The sequence below is a fragment of the Pseudorasbora parva genome, chromosome 15 (assembly GCF_024679245.1).
Source record: "Pseudorasbora parva isolate DD20220531a chromosome 15, ASM2467924v1, whole genome shotgun sequence".
Classification (NCBI taxonomy): domain Eukaryota; kingdom Metazoa; phylum Chordata; class Actinopteri; order Cypriniformes; family Gobionidae; genus Pseudorasbora; species Pseudorasbora parva.
The window spans coordinates 18,575,122-18,597,426 of NC_090186.1; the positions used below are offsets into that span (position 1 = coordinate 18,575,122).

Genomic DNA, 22,305 nt, shown 5'->3' on the forward strand with positions numbered 1-22,305 from the left:
GGTGTAAAAACGTCTTAGTGCTGCCCTCTTAAGGTTGAACGGTGGCTACTGCAGTTGAATTTTCCTATTGGACGTTATGGTACTTCGTTACGTAGGTTTGTACTTCCAACGGCTCACTACCACGCCCCTGGCGGGAACTCACAACGCCCCTGGCGCGAGCTCACCACACCCCTGGTATAAAAGCATCCTGTTTCAGTTCAAAACCTCTGTAGCGAGTCAGGAGTTGTAATTGCGAGTATAGAAAATTATCAGGATAGCATATATTATCATCTAGTTAGCACAGCCATTTGTATAGTTATTTAGATTAATTTGTGTAGCCTAGTTAGTTAATTAGCATAGTTGTTAGTGTAGCATTGTTAGAAGTTCTCTTCACTTGCTTTCAACATCCTAATTAAGAAAATACAGATATATAATGCAGTTGTAAGTACATGTTTAGCTTTTCTTCTGATATTTTTGCCGCCTGTCATGTCTACAGATAATTTTCATACCTCAGACGCTTTCAGACAAACCCTGACACGCAAATGGTTGCCGTGGTAACAAACAACAAATCCGTAACGTGCTAGACTGCTGGCGTATGTAGTCTAACTTTTATTTAATGCATGAGGAATATTTAATATGAGGAAATCGGTTGTAATAGGCTATTAGGTTTGAACTTATTGATCCTGCGCTTTTTTAGTGGCATTCAGTATAAGGATATGGCTGTTCAGTGTTCATAGATTAGTTAGTGATCTCATTCTCTCTTGCGCTGCTGCTTCGCTAGCATGAATGAATGAATGAATGAATGAATGAATGAATGAAAGCATCGTCCGCATCGGGAGTTAAAGGCAGTTTGAGCCTACAAACTCTGTGTCTACAGACATTTCACCCTCCTCCAGTCCACTTGGAGAAAAGTCCTCTAGTTTAGATGACTGCTCTGTTGCAAAACTACTGTCCTCACTCCAGTCACTATCCATCTTTGCGAGTCTGACAACTGTCAAACAAGTTGTCACTACGGGTCTCAGGTGCACGCCCCCCGCTCAGCGCCGCCCTCGTCTCGTCCCCTCTGCCTCCGCTGGGCTCTGCCCACTTTTGCAGCATTTTTCAAATATTGCCAGAGGGCGGAGTTAGGCTGTGAACAGGGGTTTAGTTACCCTTTAAACAGATATATTTTGTTTTCCCCCTCTGGTAAAACTTTAATTATTACACTTATGTGGTTACTGACACACACTGACTAATGACTTGTTTAAGCTTCTCTTAAACTTGATTTTTCTTCAACACGTTTTTTTTGTTAAGAGATTATTATGTAAATAAAGAGTTCATTGTTTTACGTTACACTGTTATGGGATCATTTTAAATACATTTTTGCTCTTTGTGCAAAATGTAAAACTTTTTTATTTTAATAATTACAACAACTAATTACAGTAAACTAAAAAGTATACTGTTCAAACTCAAAGCATTTGACCCTTCGCTAAGCCCCGCCCCCCGTAGTTACGGTTGCTAAGCCACGATTGGCCTGTGGTGGTATCCAGGCGTGGGGTCAAATTAAACCTGTTTATCCGAGCCGGAAGTAAACAAAGCGGACCGCTGTTGCTAGATTCAGTCGTCATGGTAACAACAGTAACAACAACTGTAGCAGCAATAGATGCCAGTCCAGCTCTCAACAACCAAAAGTTAACAATTTCAGCCTTCAGACACACTTTTGATATCACAGTTAAAAGGAAAAAATGGCATCTAATTTACAGCCACAACACGAAACGCAGAGCGGAGTTTACACGTTTTCCAGCCGTCCGCGTGCGGTTCCCAACCGCAACAAATACAGACAAGCCGATCCGCTGCTGTGAGTCATAACGTTACACCACATCTCACTTCAGCTTGCATATTTTGACAGTATAATAGTGTAAACACGTTGAATGTAATTTATAGACTGATACATTTAAGATGTTCCTATGTTTTGACGCAATAACTTCCTGACACATATCAATTGATTATTATTTTTTTCATAATTGTTAGTCCTTTGAAGTTTGAACATCGGTAATAAGCCATTTTGGGGGTTTTGTTCTGGCATTTAAGTTAGTTATTTTACTGTACAACACTAACGGTAGTAATAATTACTTGGATAGAGTGTTTGAAAGACTGGAAGAGCACAGTACTGTAAACCAGACATTACATTTAATAATAATAATAACCGGTAACTGTTATTGTAATATATGTTATATATATATATATATATATATATATATATATATATATATATATATATATATATATATATATATATATATATATATATATGTGTGTGTGTGTGTGTGTGTGTGTGTGTGTGTGTGTGTGTGTACTGTGTATAATTATTATGTAACGTTATATATAAATATACACACATGCATATATATATATTTCAGAAATATTTGCATGCATATACTGTATATATAATTTATCTTATAGATAAATATACATTTTTAGAAAAAAAAAATCTTAAATACATGCATGTGTGTATTTATAACGTTGCATAATAATTATACACAGTACACACACATATTACAGGGTATCCGCGGGGTCTTGAAAAGTCTTAAAAGGTGATAAATCAATTTTGGGAAAATTAAGACCCTTATAAAGTATTAAAAAGTCTTATCACGGCTTTATAAAGTCTTAAATTTTGAAAGTATTTTGTTCAAGCTTTGTCAAAAGAGTTTGACTCCAAAAAGTATTTATGAATATATTTATTTTCATCCCCATAAGTATTAAAAAACAACGGGGCGAGCAGTCTGAGATCGGCTCGGAGCGCGCGCGCCACGGATGGAAATAAGCACTGCCACCAGCCAAATGCGGCTGATTTAGAGTTGTGGCGGGTAAACTCGCTTCACCTACCGAGCTGTTTCACCTCTTTGTAAACTTTGTTCAATGCATGCCAGTGCTGCCGTATGTGCGCAAATGACCAGTCGTTTTCTCCGGCATCACTCGCGTGAAGACACGCTGTTAGACTCGCGCGCGCTGAGAAAAGATCTGACGCTGTGCATCATCCGAGAGCGCGCGCGAGTCTCACAGCGCGCAAATATTTAGTTTTCTTTCAAGTCTTGCGCTTAAAAGGACAAACTCACACAAGAAGTATGTCATCATGTCCATCTTGATGAGTATCCGAGCAGACATAGTCTGAATATGCCTTAAGTGAACTGTATAGTATGCACAGTCGAGAAAGACAAGCATATCCCTGCCTCAGGTCTTAAAGGTGCAGTAGCCTTTACTGCTGCCTGAGTGATGTCCTTATATTTAGTTTGACATTAAACAATGCTCTTGATTGAATAGCTTTTGTAAGTTTAATAAGGATTAATCTTTCATTTAAACAGTTAAATATGCAGTTATTTTACATTTGATTACTTCATTCAATTTCTGTACCTTTCTGCAGGCCAGTAGGCCTGTACATTATTATTTAATGTACACATGAGTGAGGTCGAGTTAAACATTCTAGTTTGAATTTTATTTTTTCGGTTTTCGGCTTTTGTTTCTTCTTTTTTTGTTTCGGCCAAGAATTTTGATTTCGGTGCATCCCATTCTGACAATGTTCTGCTCGGTGTGTTGTCAACACGCTTCAAAGATGCCAGAACGAATAGTTTCATTCTTGGGACTAAAAACCATAAAACTGGAAGCCATAAAAGACCACAAATCATCGTGAAAATGTCAGTATTTCATTGAGACTTGAGATTAAATAAACTGCCCAAGTATTGTAGAGCTTGTAGTATTAATTTGTTAAAAACAAAAAAGTGGCTGGTAAAAACATGGAGTGGTAGACTTTAAAAAAAGTTAATTTCCATCCCTGGCGAGCGCAGTCTACGGGTGACGTCATGTATTTGGCGAAATGCGCAGTTAGGTAATGTGTCGCCCACCATACGTTGTAAAACAGATAAGCAATATAAACAATACAACATTTTCCTATGATAGAGATTTTAAGTTTACATTCGACTACAACTGTTTATTAAAGGTTTGTTGCCGATTAGAACTTAAAAGTGCGATGAGGTCTTAAAATATTTTGAGAAGGTCTTTAAAAAGTCTTAAAAAGGTATTGAAATTAACTTCAGGACTCCTGCATATACCCTGTATTATGTAAACGCAACTTTTATTTTGTATGCGATTAATAATTTATTTAATTGTATGATACATTTCTCCCCAGCACTATTATATACACACACATACACACACACACACACACACACACACACACACACACACACACACACACACACACACACACACACACACACACACACACACACACACACACACATTAATATATATATATATATATATATATATATATATATATATATATATATATATATATATATATATATATATATATATATATATATATATGTATGTATGTTTTCTTCATGGTATGATGCAGAAATGAAGAACAGAGCAGTTATGGAAACATCATGTATGATCGACGTGTTGTCAGAGGAAATACATATGCTCAACATATCCTACCCACTGTAAGTATCAATGCAGATAGATTAGAAATCTCTCTTATAATACAAGAGTTCTTGTATATGTGTAGTCTGACTGACAGCATAATGTCAAAATACCAGAGAGTACAAACCAGCCCAAAAAGCTCATTACTATTATGAACCATAGGACAATGTATGTTTGTTTGTATGATACTGTGATAAGAGATGATGAATGAATGGAATATAAAAGGATATAAATGTGTTTAACAGACATCTCAGCCCGATCCAGTTGAGTTCCTGAGACAGCAGGAGGCCAGAAGAAGAGCTATGTCCAGAAAACGATTGAAGGAGCAGTTTGGCCCGAAAACACCAGAACCACTAGAGGGCAGAAAGAACATAGATTTACAGACAGGTATATATGAATGATTTTGCTCAGTGAGCAGAGCTTGGGTCAGTTCGCCCAAAAATTAAAATTAGCCTATGATTTACTAACCCTCAAGTCATCCAAGGTGTATATGACATTCTTCTTTCAGACGAACACAATCAGAGTTATATTTAAAAAGTTCTGGCTAATCCAAGCATTATAATGGCAGTGAATTGTTTCGTTTATGAAGTCCATAAAAGTGCATCTATCCATCACATAACTGCTCCACATGGCTCTGGGGGGTTAATAAAGGACTTCTGAAGAGAAGTGGCGTGTTTGTGTAAGAAAAATATCCATATTTATAAGTTTATAGACTAAAATAACCAGCTTCCGGTAGAAGGTTAGTACTAATTTCATTCCATAAAGTTTTAAATATGGATATTTTTCTTACACAAAAGCATTGATTTGCTTAGAAGACCTTTACTAAACCCCCAGAGCCATGTGGAGCAGTTTTATGATGGATAGATGCACTTTTATGGACAAAAATGACCCAACAGTCACTGCCTTTATAAAGCTTGGAAGAGCCAGGACATTTTTAATATAACTCTGATTGTGTTCGTCTGGAAGAAGATCATCATATACACCTAGGATGACTTAAAGGTGAGTAAATCATGAGCTAATTTAAATTTTGGGGTAAACTAACGCTTTAAGTGTAAATCTCAGAATGGACATGCATCTTCACATGCATGTAAGCCCAGAAATCAATTGATGAAATCTCTCACTGATGTGTTATTTAGAGACGTATCTGGAAGAGCTGAGTGATCGTATAGAGGATGTCAGTGTTGAATGCCAAACAGACATGTTCCTGGACAAACCAGCAACTCCCCTCTTCATCCCAGCCAAAACCGGACGAGATGCAGCCACACAGATAGAAGAGGGAGAGGTGCAGTATAGATGCTGCCAATTAGCTTTTTTCTAGATGCTTTTTCTTTAATCCCCTCATTAAGTTCGATGTCACCAGGGTCAAAACGATTTACCAGATGCCAAAAGCAAACAACAAATCACGATGTACTGAAAAACTACAGCAAAATCATGAACCTAACCTTTATATCAATACAAAAATGATTCATCTTTTATGAATTGTTAAAATATTTTATAACAGGTTTTATTCTGGGTTAGATATTGCAAACCAAAACAGGACCAATCAGTTGTGAGTAAAGTGACATGTATCTGAAGCCATTTGGTCATTGGTCTGGTCAAATCATCTGGTCCTTGGCAGGTCCTAAAATTTGGTAAATACAATCTCAGATGAACAACAATACATGACATATTAAACCGTGACATGGTTTATTTACAAAATCTAGACCAAACCGGAGAAGCAATGTGTGACAAACTAAGAATATCCTAATAAGTATACTGCTAATCAAATGCCTTTGATTAATTGATCATCAGCAGGTGTGTTACCTCTATAAAAGCAAAAGTTTTGGCAGTTTGCTGGTCTCATGCGTGTGCTAACACAATGCCATAGAGGAAAGACATCAGTGATGATTTTAGAGAACCAATTGTTACTGCCCCTAAGTCTAGGAAGGGTTACAAGGCCATTTCCAAACAATTTGAAGTCTATCATTCTTTAGTGAGAAAGATCATTCAAGGCTGGAAAACACTCAAGACCAATCTTCCCAGGATTAGAAGTCCCAGCTAATTCTCCCAAGATCAGACTGTGCAATGCTCAGAGAAATTGAAGAAACCCTAAAGTCAGGGCCGTGCACAGACATTTTGAGGGGCAGTGGCCCAAACCAAAAAAAAGGGGGCACTATAAAGGGGTTGAGTATCATCTTAATATAGAGAATGAATAACAGACCTTTTACCATCATACTGTAAATACAATTTTTAGGCTTTAGTGCTAATTTAATGTTGTTGTAATTATGCATCCAAAAAGTTTTAAGTTTTAAAAGTTAAGATTTAAGTAGCAAATGAGAATCACTAAAATTATTGAATATATTTTGAAACAAAGGTCTTGTTTATGATTTTTGTAAATATTACACAACAGTTTTTCAATAACAGAATATGTAAAAGTATGGGATGGGGTAAAAGGCATATTTAACATGATAATAAACAGCTGACTGACTTTAACATTTGTTGACATGACATGATTCAGATGGTAAATATAATATATTAAGTTGGGTGTCCAGTCCACCTTAGAGATAATCATCATATTTATAATAAATAAAACTATATATAAATAAGTAAAACTTTATTAAATTATTATGGGATCTCATTCATTCAGTGTTTTCAGATTATTTACTTAATAATAGTTTCTGTATTTTAAAAATATTTTTATATTAACATTTTATTATTTCCTGAACAATAATGAATTATTTTATTCATAAAAATAAAAAAAATACTGCAAACTTTGCTACAGAGAAGTATGACATTAGACATGATTAAAAGCAAATTTTTCTTAGGTTGTGCATTTAACCCCATTGTAGGCTACCCTATAACTTATTTATATTTATAATATCCTTTTACTTTTTTTAAAATTGTGTATACAATTAATATGGTCTTAATAAAATATCATAAATATGACGCATGTTATAGATACTAGTAATAACTCATAAAATGTATTAGAATCTGAAATATATTTTACAGGAGTTAAAGAGTGACAAACTGTCAGATAAATATTCAGTAAACAGTGTATGACGATATAGCCTCTGGCATGCTGGAGCTCTGAATCGATGTTTGCAATGTTGAAACAAACAAACAACTACCAAACTACTAATTCCGCGGTTCAACTACTGGATTGCAGCCTAGTTTGTCATATACCTGTTATTGGGATGACATTCTGGAACTGCAGTCTCAACAGAGAGCAGACACAGCAACAGACTGAACGATGCTGCGAAGCGAGCGGGAAAACACTGAACGGATTAGCTGAATTAGTGGATTTTTAGAGGGACAGAATGCTTTTATGGGAATCTTCTGGGGGTGAGGGAGGGAAGGGATACAAGCAGAGGGGCGCCTTAGCCGATGAGGGCAGAGGGGCAGTGGCTCTAGCCACCGGGCCACCCCCCGGTGCACGGCCCTGCCTTGAGTTACAACTCAGACTCTACAGGCTTCAGTTAACATGTTAAATATTAAAGTTCATGACAATACAATTAGAAAAAGACAGACTGAACAAGTATGGCATGTTTGGAAGGGTTGCCAGGAAAAAGCCTCTTCTCACTAAAAAAAACATGGAAGCCCAGGTTTGCAAAGTGGCATCTGAACAAACCTCAAGACTTTTGGAACAATGTCCCTTGAACAGACGAGACCAAAGTGGAGATGTTTGGCTATAATGCAAAATCACCTCATACCAACTGTCAAGCACACTGGTGGAGAGGTCATGATTTGGGCTTGTTTAGCTACAGGACCTGGGCTCCTTGCAGTCATTGGGTGCGTTTACATGCACGTTCTTAAGCCAATTATGCCCAATAAGCCACAATGAGCATGGTCATGTAAACGCCGTAACCCGTTTTTTTTTATCAGAGGAATGTCATAAATGGCGTATGCATAAACAGGTCGGGACAGCTAGTTTTCTTCCTCTTACCTCGATTTCGTTCTGCATGTAAACGCATTCACCTGCTTTCTGTCGGCTTATTGAAGTGCACTGATAAAAACAACTTGTAAGATTTACTTGATAAAATCTTTGTAACAATTTGCACTCAGTTTTTCTAAGTAAAATTTACTGCTGCGATATCAAGTACAACTTACTTGCCAATATCAAGTAAAATGTACTTAACTATAAATGTAACATTTGCAAAGACATTAAGTAAATGTTACTTAATTATATTTAACTTAGCATGTTGTATTTATTAAAAGTAATCAAGTAAATTTAATTTTAAAAGAAGCATAACTATTGTGAAAATTTTATAAATCTGTATTATTTACTCTTATGAAGTAATTAAGTAGATTTTATAATGTTTGTCCATTTGACATTTTGAATTACTTAGTTGAATTAATTTATATTACTCACTATTATTATGTAAATGTTGCTATTTTAAACCAAATAAATGTAATAATGTTCTCTGCATCAAATACATTTATCACAAATCACACATAAATACAATGAAGTTGAACAGTTTATTATGTCAAAATTTACAATTAACCATTAAATCAGTAATGTTCACATCAACTGATTAAGTAGTTAAGGTACATTCATTATAATTTACAATAACTGTAGAATTAACCATGTTTGGTTCAACTAAACATCAGCAGCCAACAGTGGCATAACTAACATTAAAGGGTTAGTTCAGCCAAATGTGAAATGTATCACATTTGAGTCCAAAAATAACAAAAACTACGACTTTATTCAGCACTGTCTTCTCTTCCGTGTTTGTGTTCAATCCTCAAATAAAGATTCAAACGCGGAAGAGAAGCCAATGCTGAATAAAGTCGTAGTTTTTGTTATTTCTGGACCCAAATGTATTTTGGATGCTTCAAGAGACTCTAATTAACCCACTGATGTCTCATATGGACTACTGTGATGATGTTTTTATTCCCTTTCTGGACATGGACAGTATAGTGTGCATACACTTCCATACGCTCTCGGACTAAATATTAAATATCTTAAACTGTGTGTGAAGATGAACGGAGGTCTTACGGGTGTGGAGCGACATTAGGGAGAGGAGTTAATGACACACATTTCATTTTTGACTGAACTGAACTAACTTAACCCTTTAATGACGAGCACATGCATTGTCCAGCTGAAACAGAATGGTCACTTTTCCTTAATGCTCATTCATCGACTGGATCCTCTCAATCAGCTCCATGGACGACCATCTTAAGGATATGTTCAGCAGCAACACTGCGACTGTCCTCCTGCATACAGTTTGTAAGAAAGAAAGAACACAATTCCATTTAAGAAATAGAATTACATTTATAACATTACATTTAATTTTCATTAAAAAGGTGACCGGACCTTCATGTCGTTAGCTCACTAAAATAGAATTGCTGACATTCATGCACTTGTTGCTAACGTTATACATCAATGCTTATTTGGTATCAGAGTTCACCTGCCATCCAAACTTTCCTTCTTTAGTGCAGAGTGCAGACTAACTTATGCTTTGATATAATAATTGCTGTGAAATTTTCAGTGGATATAAAAACAACTAACTTAGACACTTTTAAAAAATGCTAACATTAGCTAGAGGACACACACACAGGCAGCCAGCACTTAATCACGGCCAGCTAACATTAAATTATTTTGAAGTTAACCAGACAGGGTGACTTTTTCTACAAGAACGTGGCTAACTACATTTAATCCCCTCTATCTTTGACTAAACACCAGTCTCAACTTTATAGAAGTGGATAATGCTTTAGCTTTAGCTACCGTTATTGTGATTAAAACTCACTTTTAGTCAATTTTAAACCGTAACATCTATGCAATAATCAAACCATCAAAACGAAGAACATCGTTATCACAAATCTAAAATAGAAAGGTCAGAACTTACCGAGAATAAGTCAGCCATGTAAAAGCGACATCCCAAACCGACCGTCTCTGCCACTGAACCGGATCTTTTTGAGCAACAACAAAAACGGCCGGGCAGATTCAAACACACTTTGCTTTTCAGATTAAAATTTACTTAGTATTTTTAGGTGAATGTGCTGTGACTATAAAACATTAAATACTATTTGTAAATATATAGTAAAATGTACTCTTTCTTCTCAGTTAATTTATTACATTAATAAATTGTGTAAATTTTACATAAGATATATAGTTCCAACTTAATCTTGATTTTACTATGTATAAATTACATGAATTAATGTAATAGATTTTACAATACCACAAAGTCATTTTTTTCAGTGTGCGCATGTGTGATAGGTGACAAAAACGCAAACTTAGAGCAGATTTAAATTCATCCAGAGCGAGCTAGCGTTTTTTTTTTAATTAAATAAGGACATAATCACAAACGCAGACTCTTTTAAGACCCAGAAAATTATAAAGAGGTGTTCTCTTTTCTCATGCAGCAGAAGTAGCCTAGAAGAGGTTAAGTCAAAATGCTGCATAACTGCATAAGGGATAATATGAGCCGTAAATCTCCTGCTGACACTGTGCACGCTTTATTTAACACCACAACTGACGTAACATTTGAAAAACATTATTATTTTTGACGTCACTACAAGGAAATAACTCGGTTTATTAATAAAGTAATGTAAACGCGGTTTACTTGCGTTGTCAGTTTACTGGTTTGCATGCAAACGGGGAAAACTGGTTATTTCAATAAGCTGATTTTTTGGAGTTATCAGCTTACTGGTGTGCATGTAAATGCACCCATTGAGTCGACCATGAACTCCTCTGTATACCAAAATATTCTAGAGGCAAATGTGAGGCCATCTGTCCGACAGCTAAAGCTTGTCTGAGATTGGGTCATACAACAGGACAATGATCCTAAGTACACCAGACAATCTACAACAGAATAGCTAAAAAACAAAAGAATCAAGGTGTTGCAATGGCCCAGTCAATGTCCAGACCTCAACCAGACTGAAATGCTGTGGTGGAACCTCAAGACAAACAAACAAATGCCCACAAACCTCAAAGAAATGAAGCAATGTTGTAAAGAAGAGTGAGCCAAAATTCCTGCAGAACATGTGAGAGACTGATAAAGTCATATTGAAATCATGTCTTGTTGTTCATCTGAGGTTGTATCTATCTGATTTTAAGCACTAAAGACTTGGGGCCGTATTCACAAAAGATCTTAAGGCTAAAAGTATCTAACTTGCCTAATGGAAACTAATGGGCGTGTCAGTCCTAGGGCCCTATCTTGCACCCAGCGCAATTGACTTTGTACACCGACGCATGTGTCATTCCTATTTTGCACCTGCGCAAAGCGTGCTTTTCCCTCCACAGAAGCACGTCGCCAAACTAGTGAATGTACTTGCGCTCCCTGGGCGGTTCAGCGCAAAAAAGGAGGCGTGTTCCGGCGCAAACAATCCCTGGTGCTATTTTGCTGTTCCATTAAACAATTGCGCCACTGACCAGAAAAAAACCTAGTCTAAAGTCAGCGCATACACTTTGCTCATGTAATCTACACAGATGCAACAGTTATTTTTGCAAATCATAAATTGTTACACTAAAAAAATATTAACACATGAGATGACGGAAATCATTGTGGTGTGCCACGAAGATGTGAAAAAATAGGCATACATCTAGCTTACAAATTATTCAGGCTAATTGTAGTAATTAAGGATCAGACCTGTTTGCCCAATAGTGGCAAGACATATATGTATATAAGGACATCTGACAAATTGGTTTGTCCATCAAGAACCAGGAAAAAAAATCGACTGAAAAACTGAAAAAAACTGTTTAACTGTTTCTCCCATCCCCATACAACACAACTTCTCTGTCTTTCACTGCTCTTACAAGAACATCAGTCTCCTCGGCTGTGAACCGCTCCTGGCGTGCGCCTGGTAAATACGCCATAATAATAGCAATCCATAATGGAACTTGCGCACCTGCTTTTAAAGGAAATGTTGGATGCCGCTCTGATTGGTTTATTCACGTTACGCCCAAACCACACCTATGAATAATGAAGCTACTTCAGACCAACCCATTTTAGATTTGCGCAAGAGCCATTTATCCCACCGGGAAAATAGCAACAGCGCCGAGACCCACCTACAAAGTTACTTGCGCTTTGACACTTGCGTTTCAGATCGTTAAAATAGGGCCCCTAATGTTAGGACTTCTAAATTGCTCTTGGAGTATTTCACAACGCATTTTAGCACTAGAACTAGCTCCTAAACCTGTGAAATGCTAGGATTAGTCAAGAGGACTTCTAAGTCACTAAGGGTGCTTTCACACCTGCCTCATTTAGTTTGGTTAAATCGTGCTAGAGTTCATTTCCCTCTTTGGTGTGGTTCGTTTGGTCAAGTGTGAAAGCAACAATCACACTCGGGTGCGCAACAAAAGCGGACCAAACAAGCATACTGAGAACTCCTTGAAGAGGTGGTCTCGGTACGTTTTCAAACAAACTCTGGAGTGGTTTGTTTGTGGTGAGAATGTGATCCGACCTTGAACAGAACCAACTGCCAAAGTACTGATCATTTTTGGACTAAACCAGCTGCCATAGTCTGCTGCGCTGACATTATGTGCATGACACTACTTGATAGATCGTTGGCAATATTTTCAGAAGATGAGCATATCAGAGTTAAGAATAATTAATGCACGCCTTCACTTGAAGTGACGAGTGATTACCGTTCGCAGTGCATTTGAACGTTATTTTCAAGTCGCATCCGCACTTCATTTAAAGAAATGTATTGTTTGCATTCTGTGGTAAATACACACAATGTAGTAGATTATGGCCAGGGACAAAACCAGCCCGCGCAGTCGTCTCTCCATAGTTGTGTAGTTTGCTGGCTTTTCCTAGCCTAGAAATCTAGACGCACCCTAGCGGCAGCAAATCTAATCTGCCCGCGAGTGTCGTCTAGCAACTCTCAATACTCTTCTGAGCTGTAAACGCCAAACTCTGGTCGGGCCAATCACAACGTGAATAGAGTTGGTGGGCGGGGCTTAACATAATGACGACGGCCGAGTTGCTTCCATGCTTCTAGTAAACACAGAAAGTGGCGAACGGCGGTCTTTCAAATCAGCTTTAACCGCGACTCTGGAAGACTTACGTCGCATTCACACGGGGCGTAGGCGTTAACGCTTCCCATTTACTTTAAATGGGTGACATCATCCGTTGCCGAACTGAATTGTGGGTTCCATCGCGGCGCTTCACTCGCGTTGCAAGCGGCAGAAGTTGAAGAATTCTCAACTTTTCAAGCGCCAGCACAGGCGTCATCCAATCAGATCGCCGTATGCAAATATCCTACAGCAGACGCTAGCCAATTGCGTTCATTACTGCTCCGTGAACCATCCAGACCACAGACCGTTAAAAATCCAGACGCAGCTCCTGGACCACTACGTGATATTCTTCCCGCTGTCGGCGCTTTTTCAGGATTTAATGTACTTAACAGCTTCGTGCACCTGTGCAGTGCGCTGACAACAACTACACGGGCAATCGCACTCGCACATACAACCAAAAAAGGCGCTTTTTTGTGTTGTGTTTTGGTCCAAGCGGCAAGTTAATGTGATTGGCTGTTGTCACTATGACGATCGCGTCAGCACCCAGCTTCAGCCACGCCCTCCGTCAAGCGTTAACGCCTACGCCCCGTGTGAATGCGGCGTTAAAGTTAAGCTTTTCTCTGAGAAAAGAACAAAGAACTGCACTGAAGTCATTCTTAAAAAGGGAAGATATGTTCAGAGTTTTGCCGACCAGATATGGTGAATGTTTAATCTGTCAACTAGCTCCGCTTCACCTTCGTTGCTCTGGTTGGTGTAGCGCTATCCTTTCCCATGCAGAGGGAGTTTAAAAGACAACCGTTTATCCCGCCCCTCGGATTGAGCTGTCAATGGTGAGTTTCCAGACCAAACATCTTGATGTGGATCTGGCTTGTCAGGCTAGGCTTTTCCTTTTCTGTTGGAATTTTTCCACACGTAAATTCTGACCAATCGAAAAGCAGTTTAGGAAATACGGCATGACCAATGAGTGATGTAGATGTTGTGCCTGCATTTTGGTTTGTTTCAACTGGTTCGGACCAAAGCAATCAGTGTGGTGTGAAAAGGAACCAAAAAAGCTGAAAAATGCAACAATGTATAATTGTTTGCCCTTGGTTCGGACCAAATGAACCGAACTAGAGATGTGAAAGCACCCTAAGACCAAATCACAAACAATCATAGGGGCTGTTGCGAATCTTTCTCCCCTACTTTCTCTCTTCCACTTTGCATCTTGTGTACGCTGTCCTATCATAACAAAAAATCCAACAATAATACATATTTGTTTAAAGGGGTGGTTGCATGCGATTTCACTTTTTTAACTTTAGTTAGTGTGTAATGTTGCTGCTTGAGCATAAACAGTATCTGCAAAGTTACAGCGCTGAAAGTTCAATTAAAACATAAATATTGTATTTTAAAGTATTTTAGTTATGTCAGTTTATTGCCTACAAAAACGGCTAGTTTGAACTACAACGAGCTTCTTCACGGGTTGGTGACATCATAAACCCTTGCTAGTCCCCGCAGATGTGACTTCTGCCCGTAATGGTAAGGGGTGTGGTGTTTCCGGACAACCTGTGCTTGGCACTTCAGCCTATAAAAATACAGGAAACTACATTTGGCCATCTAACCAATCTAAGACCATTGCGGACCAAGCAGGAAGCAAACAAGCCGCTCAAAGGACAGTGGAGCCAGCGGTGTGGAATAAAGGTCAAATATAAGAAAAATACGGCGTATTAAGTATATATATATATATATATATATATATATATATATATATATATATATATATATATATATATATATATATATATATATATATATATGTATATATATATATATATATTTTTTTTTTATATATATAAAAAAAAGAAGTATTAAGACATGTTATACTGTGCCCCATAAACACAACCACCCTAGAAAAAAAACATGGAACCACCCCTTTAATAAGAATCTGTTTACAGCTATTTTAATCCGTCGCTTTAGTCCACTTTCAACCACTTTAGTCCTGATTTCTTCGAGGAGCGGGTCTATGGGTGGGTAAATGTAAGATCTTTTAATCTAATGGACAAAATAAGTTTGTGCAATTTACATATGAACAGTGATGCCAGTAAGTTACTTAGTAACGCAGTACTCTAATCTGACTACTTTTTTCCAGTAACGAGTAATCTAACGCGTTACTATTTCCAAACCAGTAATCAGATTAAAGTAATTTATCCAAGTCACTGTGAGTTACTATTTGAGTAATTTTCCTTAGTAAAAAATATATTTCCTCTTGCGTCTCGGGGAGAGTATTTTTTAAAGAAATATTTTTTAATTTCAACTTAAAATGTCAAAATGTCATTGTTGACGTTACTGTTAAAAATGTACTTTCAATTAGGTGAGTGTTGGCAAAACGGTTGTCATTTCTATGTTGAGGTGGCAGGGGTGTTGTCACAACTACTGAATGTAACTAATAAAGTAACTTGTAATCTTACTTAGTTACTTTTAAATTCAAGTAATCTGTAAAGTAACTAAGTTACTTTTAAGAGGAGTAATCAGTAAACAGATTACTTTTTTAAAGTAACTGTGGCAACACTGAATATGAACGAGACGATATGATGACGATCCAACATAGACAATGGAAAAATATATGGAGAGCATCAGATTTTTTTTCTGTTCTGACAGCTGCAAGACCACGCCAAAAACTGTGAGTGCATTTTAGAAATCACGAAAGGTGAGAGAACAATGTGCTTGTATCTCTGGCTCACAAGGTTTAAATCTGGCTAGGGCACTTCTCATAATGTTTACACATTAAGTCAGTCTGCCTTTCACGGCTGTTCGAATACATTCCACCACATGAGCGTCTACACTATGAAAGCAGTCTGGTCTAATGCATTTTGACTATCTCTGAAAGTAGTAGAAAGTGGAAAAGCTCAAAACGTTTTAGACCCTGTCTACGCCTGTATTTAGCGTCATCCACTTGTGATCTGAATGACCAATATACATCTTAACACCAGGTGTAAACAGGGCCTACATCTGCTGATCAATACCCAATGGTAAGATTTGCATTTGTTTGTCTTGTCCACAGCTGTTTGATTTTAATGTGGAGGTCCAGCCCGTGCTGCAGGTGTTGGTGGGGAAGACAATAGAGCAGGCATTGCTGGAAGTGCTGGAGGAGGAGGAGCTTGCCAAACTGAGGGCCCAGCAGCAGACATTCAAGGAGATCCGTGATGCTGAGCTGGTGGAGGTACAGAGGCTAGAGGAGAGGGAACGGCGCCTCCGTGTGGAGAAGGTGAGAATCACTAGAAACAAAACACCACATGATGCTCAGACAAAAACATCATGTTTGTGGTTTTAATTGAGTCAGAGGTAAAGACTATGGCAACAGAGAAACAGTCCAAAGAAACAAATGCGTTGTCTGGAAATAACGGTACAATTTAGTGGCTAAATGTAGGTGCATTGTGGCCTGAACTAGACTTTATTGTACTCCAGTTAAGTGTGAAGTATTTGTTCTTGTATTGGTTGCTAAACTAAAAACCGCATATTTAATTAGGTGATATAATGGTAATACATAAAATCTACTTGCACTCCCAAAAACTGCTTCTTGCCTTACTAAAAACAACTATGATAATACAGGTGTTAAATAACAAGCCATGACCAATACTCACATACGGTGCACAAGGTCAAAACACATCGGAGTAAAGGCCTGTTTACACCAAAAATGATAACTATAAACATAGCTATAACGAGAACTATATTAAAGGATTAGTTCACTTTAAACTGAAAAGGTCCTCCTGATTTACTCACTCTCAAGCCATCCTAGGTGTATATAACTTTCTTATTTCTGATGAACACATTCAGAGTTATATTAATAAATATCCTGACACTTCCAATTGCAGTGTCAGGGTCCATTGAGTTTGAAGCTCAAAAAGTGCATCCATGTATCATAAACGTACTCCACATGGCTCTGTGGGGTTAATAAAGGCCTTCTTGGGTGAATGGGGTTTTGTAAGAAAAATATCCATATTTAAAACTTTATAAAGTAAAATATCTAGCTTCTGCCAGACTGCCTTCCATATTAAACTTACGAAAAAGTGTAACACAACTTATCACTAGAACGTAGCGCAAGCGTTTTGACCCGTGAAAGGCGTATACGTTACACTTTTTGTATAAGTTGATTATGGATGGTGATTTGGTGAAAGCTAGATATTTTCTTACAAAACCCCATTGACTCGCTTTAGAAGGCCTTTATTAACCCCATGGAGCTTTATATGTTTTAAGCTTCAAACTCAATGGACCCCGTCACTGCCATTATAAAGCTTGGAAGCATCATTGTGTTCATCAGAAAGAAGAAAGACACCTAGGATGGGTTAAAGGTTAGTAAATCATGGGGTAATTTAAATTTTAAAGTGAACAAATCCTTTAATGTTCACATTATCTTTCTGTCTATTCTAAAAATAATCTTGCCGTTATGCCATCTGCCACTTTAAATTCTTAAGCTCTTTAAAGCAGGAATGATTCAATCTGGCTGTAAAAAATCTATCTGAAAGTAATTTTAACAATAATGTTTCTCTGTTCCCTTATCATTATATGTGTGGTGTGAACTCTGCTATTCTTTATATTTATATAATGATTTTAGAACTATTTTATTGTTATAGTTATTGTCCTTGGTGTGAACAGCCCTTAAAACATATGACTAAAATAATGCATAAACATGAATGAAATAAACCAGTAAAAAAAAAAAAATAACAGTATTTTACAGTAAAATTGCATATCATGTAAAACCATAACAGTTTTTCTTCATTTCTTGACCTAAACTAAGGAGGCAAAATATATTTTCTGAGTGGTAATATCAATATTTAATTGAATGGTATTTTCAATGTATTTTAATGCAATGCAGGAGAACCGGATAAAGCAACAGAAGGCAGTGCTGGAAAAAGAGAAGGAGACAGCAGATAAAATTGCTGCGAGAGCATTTGCTCAGCAGTACTTGTCTGATTTGTTGCCCTCAGTCTATTCCAATCTGAGGGATTGTGGGTACTTCTATGACCCTGTACAGAGAGGCAAGTGAATGAAAAACAGAGAAACTTAATCTCTGTATTAATTAACTTCTATATCATTAAATAATTAATACATGAATTGCCAGTATACTGTCTATGACAGTTCATTATCTCTGCTCCAGATATAGAGGCTGAATTCCTCCCTTGGCTGATGGAAGAAGTCAGTAATACTTTAGAACACAGATATGTAGCAAGAACAGTGCTTGACAGTAAGTGCATTTTTATTTTATTTTTTGTTTTAACTTTTTTTTATGATTTTCTGGTGACTAATACATAATACAGATTATCTAAACGATCAAGTCTGTTATTATCTTGGTGAGATCTGTTAGGCTGTGATAACAATATTTTGGGCATAATTTGAATGTCTTGTTCTTCCACAGTGCTCATTCAAGACGTCACTACCCAAAGATTTGAGGCCTTTCAGGTGAAAAAAAAAACTGATTTCCATTAGAGGTAAACATGATCAAAAATGGAATCACTTTATCACATTTGTAAAATAAAAATATGTTTTAAGTAATATCAGTTTAATTAATAGTTGAGGTGAAGAGTTAACCTTAGTCTATTCTCATTTCAGGTCATACCAAGAAACCAGAAAGACGCTGGAAAATATTAAAGGGTTCATGCATTCTTTATAAAAAATCTAATGAATTTTCATATTATTATACATATAGTATTCATGAATATTATCTGAATAAAATTGCGAAAAAGATACATTTTTATTTTATACTGCTAACTAGATTTAATCTGTCACTAAACTGTTCAAGATCTGCACTGTAGGAGGCGCTGCGGAGTCAAAAATACTTTCCTTCACTCAAACTAAAAATCTTGGCCACATTATTGCTGTAATGCAGGTGTATTGTATGGGAAACTTGTGATCGACTCTCCTTAATATTTAGAGTTTGTAAAAGCGGCATTATTTGAAATATATTAATGGCTCGTTTTTTTTGTTTGTCCTCCCCAAATGTGTTATGATGTACAAAGAGCTGTCCTCAAAAAATTGACCATGATATGTACTGAGATGATGTTAGCCCTCGTTATGACTTAATTAAACTTAATAAAAAAGATATATTTTTAGCGGAATGACTACTTCATTTTCCGCCTACCTGTCCCGTCTGGTCCTTTGACTACTAAACACCGTGAAGTGAACTGTTCGACGGTTCCGCTTCAGCTTTCATTTACCTCGCCTATATACGGCTCTATTTTAATCCTGCTTCTCCATTGGTCAGCTGCACCTAAGACCACGCCCACTACGTGAATCGGAGTTTCACTTCCGTCAGTACAGCTCTCTGCAACATAAATAGAAACAGGCGTGTTGATATAAATACATCGTTAAGGAAAGACCTCTGAGTCACATCACAGTGTACTTACTTATTCAGAACTCAACCGACGTAAATGTTAAAATGACCTAATTACTATTGTACATCATTCAAACATGAGGTTTCAGAGTAAACACGACATAAAAGCTGGACTGGGAGACCTTGTATGGGCAAAAACGCCATCTATTCTAGACAGTTTCTATAGAACTCTCTCTCTCTCTCTCTCAGATAAACGATTACCTTTAATAATTCAACAGTTTGCAGCAGTCATTTGAATGAAAGAGCTGAATAAGCTTGACCTCATGTTACACATACATTTTTGTGAGAAATTTAGCAAGCACAGGTGCAATGCCTCATCCTTTTCACATTGAGATGATGTAGTCTGTAGTTATGTAATGACTGTACTAATGGGTCTCTAGTCTAGTGAATAACTGATCAAATTACCTGTTTATCATTCTTGAGGTTAAAGCAGTGGAGAACACGTTTATTTAGCTAGCCTAATGATGATGTACTACGCAATGTTCTTATTTTGTACGATTTTGTTATCTTTGATTTAGTCTCCAAAGTAGCCTATAAGCACACACTCACATAGGGTGAATTTAGGTTGATTGGCACATTTTTTTGCCATTGCAATGACTGGGGAAATGTTCCATTCAACATATTAATCTATCTCTCTGTCAGACAAGCGAAAATTACAAGCGTCATTATATATTATTTGTAAGAATATGCTAATAGAAAAGCTTATGGATCAAATAATATAAGAAATGTGCAAATGTTTGAGTGATACAAGGGGAAAACAGCACAATATTCTCAACAGAGTATTGAAGAGCAGAATCAAGTAATGATTTTTTTTTAGCTGTCCTAGATAGCACATGGACTTATAAGAATGAGAGTATAACTCACTTTTTTACATTTGTGTATAACATGTTCAAGTTGTGTAAAGTGAATTGTGTGTGTGTGAGAGAGAGAGAGAGAGAGAGAGAGAGAGAGAGAGAGAGAGAGAGAGAGAGAGAGAGAGAGAGAGAGAGAGAGAGAGAGAGAGAGAGAGAGAGAGAGAGAGAGAGAGAGAGAGAGAGAGAGAGAGAGAGAGATGCTGTCTTGTAGCCATAAAGCCAGTTCATTGTATTCAACTGATGGCACAATATCTTGACAATATAAAAACTTCCAATCAACAAATAATAATGATAATAATAATATACAATATATCCTACAAAGAAGGTATACCTGTACAGAGGGGGAAATCTTATGTAGCCTAATATTCATTGCCAAATGTTAGATCTGATATAGATAGGATATATATATATATATATATATATATATATATATATATATATATATATATATATATATATATATATATATATATATATATACATACACACACACACAAATCGTACATGAACAGTGCCACATTGTTTTACCACCTTATAATATTTCTGAACGCTGCACTTACGTTTGCAAGGCACCTGTTCCTAGTACCCAAATACAGGACATTATTCTGTCTTTGAAATATTTTTTTTTTCCCCCAAGTAAACTTCTGACTCTTGATGTAAAAATGATGTAAAAGGCTTAGAAGCCATTTGAGCAAGGCGCGCTACTCATCGTATCCTCCGTTGTGGGCGTCGCGCTCGCGCCGCAGCGTGTCTCAAACAGGAACTGGAGTCGCTGTCATTCAGCCGCGCGCACAAAGGTGAGCGCACCGTCAGCCATATTACCACCGCCGGACTCATTTCCTTGGAGGGAGGGGAATTTTCGACCGAAGCTGGACTGAATTTACACAACGGCTCTGGTAAGATTTGCTCCAATCGATTATCGCCTGGGTCAAAGACCACAACACAGTTAATGGGTCATTCGCTTCTCTTTGTACTGACGCCGCCCAGTTCAAAGAGAAATCTCTACCAACAACAGGTGTTGCTCTGATTATGGGATAGTCTATATCTTGCCATAATGATGGGATGTTTTATAAATAATGAAAAATAAAAATAAACCTTATTTGAAGATTACCGTTACCACGCGGACAGTTAAGCTCGATGGAAGTTTTTAGTGAGAATACGTTTAGGAACCGGGGGAAAAACGCGCGGTTTTTACTTTAATTTAGTAAAATTTCGAAACCGGCTGGTTTTTATTACGCTCGATAAACGCTAAACGTGCGTTCTTCTGCCGGTGCGATTGGAACAAGTTTCCTGCACTATTCAGCAGCGTCAGTCTTTGGTGAAACCATATCGGTGTAATCCGAATCCCGAACGAATGACTCTTATGAGTCAGTTCCTTTTAGTGAATCCAAAACATACATCAGGCCTGATAAGGTTACCAAATGAATGACTCTAATGAGCCGGTTCTTTTTAGTGATTCAATAAATACAGTGCGAGCAGCACAATGCTTCCCGATATCAATATTTCCATGAATCAGATCTTTATTAGAGCATGAAAACATGTTAAAATCTTTCGGATATGTTACAGAATTAATTTGACTCGTTTACTGAATGTGTGGCATGTTGGCCTATTAACTTACTTGCGACTCTTGATGTCCGACTCTTGAACCGAAACTGCTATGCTAGTGTGCTATATATTGTAGCCTACAGTGTAGTTAGACACTGGAT

General features: G+C 37.2%; 2 protein-coding genes and 1 long non-coding RNA gene across 3 annotated transcripts in view; 2 read left to right on the plus strand and 1 right to left on the minus strand.

The window, feature by feature from the left end:
* The first annotated feature begins 1,514 nt into the window (after nt 1-1,514).
* rsph3 (radial spoke head 3) lies at nt 1,515-19,487 on the plus strand. The gene is made up of 9 exons (XM_067418548.1): nt 1,515-1,816; nt 4,376-4,463; nt 4,689-4,830; nt 5,580-5,725; nt 16,419-16,622; nt 18,231-18,393; nt 18,513-18,599; nt 18,771-18,843; nt 18,965-19,487. Exons 1-8 carry the CDS (start codon nt 1,704-1,706, stop codon nt 18,839-18,841), a joined length of 1,014 nt encoding a protein of 337 aa, XP_067274649.1. The 5' UTR covers nt 1,515-1,703; the 3' UTR covers nt 18,842-18,843; nt 18,965-19,487.
* On the minus strand, nt 16,495-21,233 carry LOC137041875 (uncharacterized). The gene is made up of 3 exons (XR_010898167.1): nt 21,160-21,233; nt 19,494-19,676; nt 16,495-16,632 (listed from the first exon to the last, which is right to left on the minus strand). It is a non-coding gene; the product is annotated as an uncharacterized lncRNA (long non-coding RNA).
* An 87-nt stretch (nt 21,234-21,320) lies between these two features.
* The window catches only part of ezrb (ezrin b), a 42,287-nt gene continuing 41,302 nt past the window's right edge, over nt 21,321-22,305 (plus strand). Inside the window, exon 1 of the mRNA XM_067417286.1 lies at nt 21,321-21,495. The gene's annotated coding sequence lies outside the window, so the exon portion shown is untranslated. The remainder of the gene's footprint in view (nt 21,496-22,305) is intronic.